General features: G+C 49.9%; 1 protein-coding gene across 1 annotated transcript; it reads right to left on the bottom strand.

Moving 5' to 3' along the window:
- Positions 1-528: 528 nt before the first annotated feature.
- LOC114011528 (coiled-coil domain-containing protein 81-like) lies at positions 529-7,277 on the bottom strand. The gene is made up of 7 exons (XM_027783601.2): positions 5,096-7,277; positions 4,513-4,663; positions 4,082-4,338; positions 3,879-3,964; positions 3,486-3,610; positions 2,247-2,337; positions 529-1,959 (listed from the first exon to the last, which is right to left on the bottom strand). The coding sequence occupies exons 2-7, from the start codon at positions 4,628-4,630 to the stop codon at positions 1,608-1,610; spliced, it is 1,029 nt and encodes a 342-aa protein (XP_027639402.2). The 5' UTR covers positions 4,631-4,663; positions 5,096-7,277; the 3' UTR covers positions 529-1,607.
- Positions 7,278-10,445: the final 3,168 nt, after the last annotated feature.

The raw sequence follows: 10,445 nt of genomic DNA, 5'->3' as shown, positions 1-10,445 counted from the left end.
ATGAGGGGCTCCCGAAGGAAATAATTTTCCAAGGAAAATTAGAAAGTTTTAGATTTTTAAAATGAAAATAAAGAGTTGGGAAGCGAAGGGGGAGTTTGATCACAACAGCTCTGATGCAGCTCGAAGGTCACCACGGCTCCTGCCTGGAACCCAAACAGTGACCTCACCTTTGTAAATTTTTAAATTGTTTTTAGTTTTTTAGATTTTTTAGTTCAGATTTTTAAATTTCTAAATGTTTAGATTATTGTTTTTAAATTTTTAGATTTTTAAAGTTTTAAAAGAATTTTTAGCATTTTAGGTATTTAGATACTTAGTTTTTAAATTTCAATTTTTTAGATTTTAAAATTTTAAAATTTTTAGATTTTTAAATTTTTAGATACTTTCAAATGTTTAGATTTCAAAAATTTTAGTTTTCCAATGTTTAGATTTTTTATATTTATTTTTATTTTTTAAATTTTATTTTTCTAGATTTTTTTATATTAAAAATTAGATTTAAAAATTTTAATTTAAAAATATTTTTAGATTTTTAGATTTTTAATTTTATTTCTTTGATTTTATTTTTTAGATTGTAAAATGTTTAATTTAAAAAAATAATTTTATACTTTTTAGGTTTTTAGATTTTAATTTTAAAATTTTAATTTTTTAGATTGTAGAATTTTTAGATTTTTAGTTTTTTGAAGTTTTAGATTTTTATTTTTTATTAGATTTTTAGATTTTTTTTCCTTTGTAGATTTTTAGATTTTTTACTTTGTAGATATTTACATTCCTGCACTTTAGATTTGTAACTACAGGGCGATGAGGCGCAGCCCTCGGCACCGGCCGTGGTCACGTAACGCCGTTATTTTACGATCTTCCTGTTACGCTGCAATATAAACAGGGGGACGCGGTGGAGGGCGGCCGTTCTGCCACGCCCAGGTGGCCCGAGAGCTGGAGCGGCGAAGCGTCCAATCAGCTCACGCGCCTGCTGCGTGTCAACCTTTTATTTTACGCCGAGCGCAGGGCGCCACCCGCCAAGTTCACACGTGCCGGGACAGTGGCCGGGCGCCCGCGCACAGTGGAGTTACCGCCACGACGCAGCTGCACCCTGTACTGTCTGGATGCTGCTGCTCATGCCTTGCCGGTCCGGGGGGCGAGCGACCCCGGGGTGGGGGCAGGGAAGCGGGGGGCTCACGGGGGGCGCAAAGGGCTCGGAAGCGGCTGGGACCATGCGACAGAAAAAAAAAGCAACCAGCAACCGGCGACCCTCTCCCTCAGCGCTTTTCAGGGCAGCGTCGCCCCCTGGGCCGCGAGCCGGGGGCTGGGAAGGTCACGCCAAGGACGTCGAGGGAGGAGCTGGGGGTCAAGCGCATCCTGTCACATGGGCGAGGCGTCGCTGCAGACGATGAAGCCCCCCACGCCGTTCCGCAGCTCTGAGGGTTGATTGGTCTCTTGCCCCCATCCCCCACGCCCGGGGGCCGGAGGGGTCCCGCCAGCAGAGCGAGGCGCCCCCTGAGTGGCACCGTGAGGCTCCGTGAGCTCTTCGCCCCCATCGCTCCATCCTGGAGACCACCGGCTTGGTCCTCGGGGCGCAGTGCTGGGTCAGCTGGGATCGCTGGAGGTCAAGATCATCACATAGGGGGTCGTGAGGCCATACCCTGCTGCCGCCCCTCTCCGCGCGTCTCTCTGCTCCATCCAGAACCTTCCAGGTCTGGATTGCTGTAGTTGTGCCGGCTTGGCTCTGCGGGCGGCGGAGCTGGGGCGCTGCAGACGAGCTCCTCGGGCACCCAGACTTCCGGCTTCACCGATGTGCTTGTTTTAGCGTTGGATTTGCTTCCGATGGAGGATGTTGTTTCTCCTCCTTTCCTCTTGCGCCGCTGCCGTTTTGCCGCCTGTGCTTGGCCCTTGCCCGCGAGTTTGCTCTCGGGTTGGCTCCTCATCGTCGTTTTTTGCGACCTGGCCCCCCGGATCTCCAGCAGCTGCCTGGAAGGATGTGAACAAGGAGCTGGCCCAAGGCCGTGGTGGCTTTGGGGGCAAAATCCCGTCCCCGAGCTGGCGCCCTCAGCTGACGCGCTGTCCCCGTGTCCCCCGTGCGCTCAGGAAGGGCAGGAGAGGAGCCCCCCCCCCGCGAAGTGGGGGCTCCCCCAGCCCTATCGTGCCCCCCCCGTGCGCCACTGTCAGGCATCGGTGAACCCGACAAGGGCTGGGGGCTCTCGCTGGGTCGGCAGCGAACCCGGCGCAGACCCTTGGCCCTGAACCCCCAGACTCACCCCACACGGTGCTTTGTCCCCATCTTCGCCCACGCCCTGCCGCCGGGTTCCTCCGGTCGGTCAGCAACCGAGCTGGAACCAGGAGGTCCCGCTGCGAACGGGAAGGAGAAAGCTCGTCAAGATGAGTGTCGCCATGATGCGGAGCGGTGCTCACGCCTTGTCCCAAAACATCCTGGGTGCCCGTCCCGCTCCATCCCCTGCCCCCTCAACACCGGCGAGAAGGACGCGAATCACTCAGCGTCGCTTGGCGCTGGCAGCTGGGAGGCTGCAAGGTGCGAAAGCTAAAATCCTTGGATTTACACCAAATTTTTTCCCTGCTTGGACACAAGGAGCCCTTAGGGTGGCCGCTTTTACCAGCGCAGGGCTTGAGGGATGCGGGCGAACCCGTCTGCTCTGATGTGGAAAGGACGAGGATTAACCCATGCTCCATCGCCCTTTTTAATTTCCATTTTTTATACCTTACATATATATGTAATATATCTTTATATGTATATTTACATTTCATATTATTTAAATTATTTATATACCATATATTTTATATTATCTATATTCATATAAACAGAAATAGTTATATTTAATAACATAATAAATTAAAATATATTAATATCATTAATCAAATCATCAATTTTAATATTAATATCATTAATTTTAATATTAATATCGTAATAAATAATATTAATTTTAATTAATATTAATAAATAGAATTAAATATAAATAAATATAATATTCTTTATATAATATATTATATATATTACATAATATATATTAATAATATATAATATATATTATCTAAATAAATATAATATATTATAATATATATTATAATATATATTATATAACATATAAATATTATAAATATTAATATTATTAATAAAATCACTACTTTCTAATTTTTATATTTTTAAAATAAATATTAATTACATATATATTTGTATCTACATAATAAATAAATACATAAACATACAAATATATATATTTATATAAGTATATTCCTTTCCCCAGCGCCCGCCGAAGGCACCGGTAGCGCCGGGGTTTGGAAGAGGGGAGGTGGACCATGTGGGCGAGTCTCTTTTGGAGAGGGGATTTGAAGTCATTCCCACGAACCCGAGCGTCCCGCCCCACTCCCGAAGCCAAGCGTGGCCCAAAGCGCTGGCGCCAGCGTCTGACCGTTGTTGCGGTGGGTTTTCCCACCAGACACCGCTCGCCCGCGCTATGGAAAGGAGCCGGGAGCTGCTTCACCTTTTGCGGCCTGCCCCGCGGGCGGCAGGTCCTCTTCTTTCTTCCACATGCCCTCACCAAGGGCATGCCTCATGACCTTGAGAGGCTGCTTGGACTGCGATTTGAGCGCCAGCTGCAGTTCAAACCTGGTGACAAAGAGGTGACAGTGGCGTGACCAGAGGCGCCACCAGCCCTTTCCGCTCTGCTCCCAGCTGGAGCTCAGCACCACTGTAAAAGCCGGGTTTTCCCCCCAAATCATCCATCCCCCATCCCCAAGGAGCACCCCAGGAAATGAGGTCACCCAGGAAAGGTGTCCTGGTGTCCTCAGATCCTTCCTCCATCCCACCGTTGGCAGGAACGACGACGGGGCAGAGCCGTGGCAGGACCCCTGAGGCCACTGGGGGAAGGACTCACTCGGGAAAGATGATGACACATCCGCTGCGAGTCAAGGAAGCAGCAGGTACCATCGGGGACACCACCGTGTCCAGCAGCCAGGGAGCCTGCAGTGGAGGAACATGGAGATGCTGGGACGCCTTCAACGTGACCGTGGCACTCGATCACGGAGGAATTCATGGTGGCAGGAGCCGGTGGAGCCACGGGGAATCCAAAACGCTCACCGACAATGCAGCCATCCTGAGGTTTCTCTTCCCATATATCCCTTCCAGGAAATCGTAGTAGAACCTCATTTCCACCTTCCTGTCCTCAATGAGGAGCAGCCCAATGTCCCGCAGGACCAGCGCGACGTTCTTCCCCTTCCCCAGGCATTGGGACAGGAGGGACGTGGTGCCGAGGATGCAGATCTCCACTTTGCGCCGGGACACGTTGGCATCCGTGGCCACCTTGATGTATTTCACAGGCTCCAACACCTTATTGTCTGGAAAAACCCCACGAGAAGGATGAGGGCGCTGACCCCGTGGCCCTTCCTGAGGGGTTCTTACTGCCCTCGTCCTGTTTGCGGACCACCTTCGCAGAGGGGGCAGTTTGCTTTTGGCCAAGGGATGTGATAACCCCCCTCCCCTTCACCCCCACCGTGCAGTTGTTGTCCTACCAGACAGGTCATCCCTGTTGTCCATCAGGTTGTGGATGTCCCTGAGGACCCTGGACAGGCAAAAGACGGGCTTGTGGAGAGTGACAGTCTTCGTCCCAAGCAGCCGTGTGGGGACCATGTCAAAGTAGCCGAGGGTGGGAATTCGGACCCCCTGGAGCAGAGGAGAAGGGCATGAAGGGTGAGGAGGGAAGAGCTGGGGGTTGGCTCCACCCCAGGATGGTTCCTCAGGCCCTGCCACCTCCCGCTCATCAGAGGCACCAGCTGGGACAGTGGGGAGAGCTTTGGGGAGGAGATGCCGAGTCCTCTCCTTCCTTTTCTTCCTTGGAAAAAGCGGGACTCGGGGGCAGAAGCCGCTCAAGGGCATCCAGGGTTCTCCAACAACGGATCAGCCCTGCGGTAGAAGACCACCTACCCGAGGTGACACCACCCTTGCCCGAGACCTATTTTGTCTCCCAGTGGGGATTTTGGGGGGGGAGTTTTCTGCTTTTTGAGGAGGGAAAGAGCAGCTGCGGCCCAAGCTCCACGGCCACACGGTCCCCCCAGGGAAGCCGGGGGGATGAGGAAGATGCGGGGGTCACTCTACCTTGCGTAGCAAGAGCTGTTGTCGGACGTAGCTGGCCACCGCGTCCCAGATGATTATTTGCTCTGGAAAGCAAAGGAAAACCAGGTCACGCTCCGTGTCCCCTGGCTCTACCTGTGTCCCACCCCCACAGCGCCACAGCGCTCAGTCCTGACAAGGCTCCTGCGCTGGCTGGGGTGCTTGTACCTCTGTGGGTGATGCTGGGCATCATGAAGATGGGCTTCATCCCATCCCAGAAGTCCATCTTGGTTTGCCTTATAGTAGTGGGTCGCCCCTTCATGGCAACAGCTGTGTGGGAAGCTCTTCCGTGTGTTCACCCCAGAGATGCTCCTCCAGAGTGTGTGATCCACCACCCCACACCCCCTTTTGTACCCCGGCGTGGCCTGTGTCACAGACCTAGTGTGACATCACAAAGATGCGGCCACTGCTGACCCCACCACCCACTGTGACAGTCACCAGTCACCTGCTGCCCAGTCTGACACAAACCTTCTGCCTCCCGCGATGTTTTTGCTGCAGAAACCATTTTAACCACCTGTGAGCAGCCAGCCCAGGGCAAAAGTCCAAGCACAGAGCTGGGCCAAGCACCAGAGGTGGGCCAAACACTGGCAGTGAAACCTCCTAGGCGCAGAGGAAAGGGGCGAAGGGAGGATTAAGTGACCTCCGTGGAGGCTGAGCTCCCCTCCTTGCGTTCAGGCTCTGGCAGGGACGTGGGACCGTTGATCAGGCGGCAGATGTAGCAGGTGCTCCATCTTCGACCTTTGATGGGCTGACAATGGAGAGTTTGGGGGTATTTTCCTCCTCCTCCTCCTCCTCCTTTTCCTCCTGCTCCTTCACCTCCTCCTTTTCCTGCTAGCTGCCCTTTTCTTCCTGTTATTCCTGGAAGTTTTGTCCCCTTCTCTTCCTCCTCCTCTGCTTCCTACTTGCCCTATTTTGATCTTCCCACTCTCTTTTCCTTCTGCTCCTCTTTCCTCCTCCTCATGCCATTCCTCCCCCTCCTCCTATTCCAATTTCTCCTTATTCTTCCTCCTCCTCTTCATCTTGTTTCTCATTTTCCTCCTCCTCCTCCTCGGTTCCTTTTCTTCCCTTAGCCTGTGGACCGCCCCTGTAAAACATCCATCAAACGTCCACAAAATGTCCCCAGAGTTGATGAGGTCTGCGGTGACGCAAGTCGAGGCGGACTGAAAAAACACCACGTCTGCGTGGCTGGGTTCAGACAAAATGGCCTTTATTGTTTATACAAACTATTTATGTATCTCAGACAGTGCAGGTGTCAGACCCTGACAGGTTTTTGCGTCCTTCTTCTTGCCTGCTCTTTGCTGTTGCTGTAGGTGCCCGTATGCTGCGGTTCTAAGTTCCGATTCTTCACACCCCGGTTACATACCTGACAATTTGTGGCCGTCTTAAAGGTACAGGGCTAAGTCTTTGAAGTCAACTAACTTGTCTGCAGACCCGCTGCAGACCCCAACAATTCCCCCTTTTTGTTTTTGAACAGCTAGTACCAGGTTTGCCATGCTCTGCGGGGCCCTTGCAAACATGACAGCAACCAAGGCAATAGCAAACAAACAATACTGCCAATTGAGTGAATGGATGCCAAAAAGGCTGACATTTCCTCAGATTTTGATAACATGTTGCTGCAATGGGGCGCCTAAAATCCACGCAGCACATACCATCAAAACCCTCACAGCCATGTCCTTGAAGCAACAACAAAAAGCAGCGGCAAATTTCGACTCACGCTCTTAACTGCCTAACAGGGAGATTTAACTCTTGAATGCTTTCCCTGCTGTTGCTCCGGAGAAGAGAAGAACCGCTGCAATACGTTCCCGCCAGTTCCATAAATCAACTACATCATTACCTGCTTCATCCAAAGCTATATTGCGTTTAAGCGCACGATGCTTATCAACATGTTCACGTGTTGATTTATGTGGGTGTCATGGTCCCATCGTGGCCTCCTACTACACTAGCATCTACATAAAGACAACTATCGACACTCAAAGTGCAAACAAAATCAGCTTCTTTTGGGTTAACATTGTACAGAGGTAATCCCTTATCCCCGATATCAAGGCTTTCAGTAAGATTCTTCATTCCCCACATACATTCACTTGTTTGCAACAATGTTGGCAAGTCAGGAAGGGCACACCAAGCCAGGATGTGTTCAGTTGCTGTGCTAAGGAGACCCACACATCAGTTGTTGGGTTGACTGGCGGCAGCAGCGCTCCCACGGTCCGGCACGCTAAGCTCAGGCCGCACACAGCCAGCAGGTATCCATCGCGGACCTTCATCTGTAGAAACACAAGCATCACCTCTCCCCCAAGTTAACAATCCATGCGGTCCCGACCAATGCCCGGTACGAGGGTCTTTCATGCCTACTAAGACACCTTGGTGCTTTTGCTGCTTGTCACCAATTGGCACAAAATATCGTACAATGGGAGGCACCACACGGTCGACAGAGATTTCCAAAAAGTTCACAACACAGCGTGCTTTCTCTGAACGTGCCTCTGGGTCATTCCCCTCATTCCCCCTTTCTGATTTTCAAGCAGGCGTTTATAAGAGTATTGTTCATGCGTTCAACGATGGCTTGGCCCGGGGGGAATGGGGAACACCAAATTGCTGGAGATCCCCCACCGGGAAAGGAACTGACTGACAGACTCGGAGCTATAGGCAGGTACACTGTCCGCTCTGATTTCAAGGGGGACGCCAAGCACAGACAAAGCACGTTGCCAGTGCCCAGTGACATCACGCCTGGTCTCACCTGTGCGGGCAGTAGCAATCGTTGCAGCAGAATATGTCTCTATTGTGACATGGACATGCTTTTGTCTGCCAAACTCGTTGTAATGAGTTACATCTGTTGTAACGCCAGCGTTGTAAAGCTTGACGGCCTCTGGCATTAACTCCAAAACTGGGCACGGGGGTAAGGTTTGGACAGTCTGCACAGGCTGCAACAATGCTGCGTGCAGCCGCCTGGGAGAGACTCTTTTGGCCAATCTGTTGATACAAGAATCGCCAATTCTGATGATAAAATTGGTGGGCTAACACGACCTGCAGGTGGGCCTCAGGAACAGGCACCGACAGAGCCACAGAAACTGGACCATCAACTCCAGCGTTGCCATCGATTGCAGAACCGCGTAGGGAAGTGTGGCGGTAACATGCATAACATAGAATGGAGAACAGCGTTTCCAAATATCTTCCCGAAGTAAAAATTGAAAAAAGCTTGGGATGGTTGATATGGCCATGGACAGCCATCTCCAACTGGGAAAGGAGGGCTGCCACACAGGCTGAATCAGTAACGAGATTAACAGGGCCTGGGAAATAAGGAAATGCCAAGGCCGCAGCCCGCAACGCCATGACTTGCGATGATCCCTCCTGATGCACAATTTGGGAAGGCCATTGCCCATTTTTTTCCAAGCCACTGCGGCTTTTCCCACTTTTCCAGACCCATCTGTAAATACCGTATCACCTTTGATTGGTCGTCTCCAACTCGGCTGCCGTGGCTGCAAAGTTAGATCTACAGTCATTGCCCAAAGTGGATGAGGTGGATGGTGGTACTGAACTTGCCCTTGAAAATTGCCAAGAGCCACTTGGAGGGCAGCAGAGTCTGACGGCGCCCATGCCACACAGAATTGTTGTCCAGGGGCTACCACCACGTGTGGAACACCTCCAGCCAACTCCAAATATCTTTTTTGGATTTTTATGATCAATTCAGCAACAAGTTCACACCATCCAACAGCAGATTTCAAAGACTGCAAAGGCAAAGTGATCCCAGCTTCTGCCTCCACTCCTGCCTGGCACCCCTCCTATTGCCTCCCCTCCCCCCCCCCCCCCCCCCAGACCCCCTGCCCCCACCACGCCCAGCACCCGGAACCAGGCACTGTGACATCACCCCACATCCAAGGGAACCCCAGGCAACGGGTCAGGGTCAGGGTCAGGTACATGCCATGCACAGCTCGACCAGAGAAGGTGCCAGAAAGGAGTTCTGTTGGTAGTTCTCACACTGCCCCGGTAGGCAGCTGAAAGACACCACAGAAGTGGGGCTACCTGCCTTCTGGGCTGAGATGGGGAACCGCTGACTTTCGAACTCGGCTGGAGACAAACTGTTGCAAGGCACACCCCATGCACAACTCCACCGGGGAAGGTGCCAGAAACGAGTTCTCTTGGTAGTTCTCCTGATTATATGGAAGCAAATGCAACAGCTACAAACCTGCAAGTTGCGAGATGTTTGACAGTGATAAATGTTAATGGGAGTCGAGCAGTCAGGTAAAGCCTATTCAAACAAAACGTGCGTTACTGCAGCACTCCAAAACCCGATCAGGATGATGAAGTGCAGCCCATTGTCTCGTATGTGGGAACTGTGTATGTGGTAAGCGATGGCTGAGGAGGCTTTAGGTGTAATGGTGGAGAGGTTGGTGAGATGTCATAACGCAAGGGAGTCACTTCATCCTTCAATCTATGTATGGTATAGTAACGAACAGGAATTGAGACATTATTTCATGTCATTAATGAGACAGAAGCTGGAATATTATGCTTAGTTCAGTTCTCAGAATCTTAAGTTCTTGGAAAACGGTATGTAACACAGAGAAGAGGCATAAAAGTTGAGCTTGGAAAACAGGTTGCACAATGCAAGAGTTTCAAATTGGCGTCCTTCAAGTTTGCCTGTAAGGTAAGAGATCATCTTATGTTAGTTGGTGTAGTATTTTATACATTGATTTTAACAGGAACTGACATTTATGCAGAAGACATATGGGAAGAACCTATTGCCGAACACTAAAACCATTCACATTTTAAAAAAAAGTGAAACTGAGATCTAAGTGAAGGCAGTTAGCCACTGAAACAACTTCTAAAAGAAGTAGAACATCTGTCCCCTTTGCTTTTGCATCAAAACTGGATTCATTTCTAGGTGGCGTATTCAGGTCTAAATTCAGCCCGAGTTACAGGTCTCTGAACTACAGCGCAGAGAACCCCTCCACAGGCAGCATTCTCAAACGAGAAATAAATGCACGTATGATTTTGTTACATATACAAACACATAACATTAGGCATTATGTGTTGGCGACGTGGTAATGTGAAGGCTATTTAACAATGATCCTTGCTCATCGGGAGAAACAGGATTTCTCTTGTTTGGAGATAGACGCAGCTTTGAGGCCAACCCATTTCTTCAGCCAGCTTACATTTTCCTGGACTCTTCAACTTCAGCCATGGCAATTAATCTAAAAAGTAAGCATCGTATCTTTCCCTTTTCACCTACGCAAATACGATTTTTAAAAAACAACCAAAGGAAAGCGAAGCCAGATACCGTTAATGATATTCACAGAGGAGGAACGTATCACTTAGTCCTCGGAGCAGACTAGGGGACAGAAAC

Source organism: Falco peregrinus, unplaced genomic scaffold, assembly GCF_023634155.1.
Source record: "Falco peregrinus isolate bFalPer1 unplaced genomic scaffold, bFalPer1.pri scaffold_51, whole genome shotgun sequence".
NCBI lineage: Eukaryota > Metazoa > Chordata > Aves > Falconiformes > Falconidae > Falco > Falco peregrinus.
Note: the sequence above shows the minus strand (reverse complement) of the source record. Positions and strands in the feature narration are given on the sequence as shown.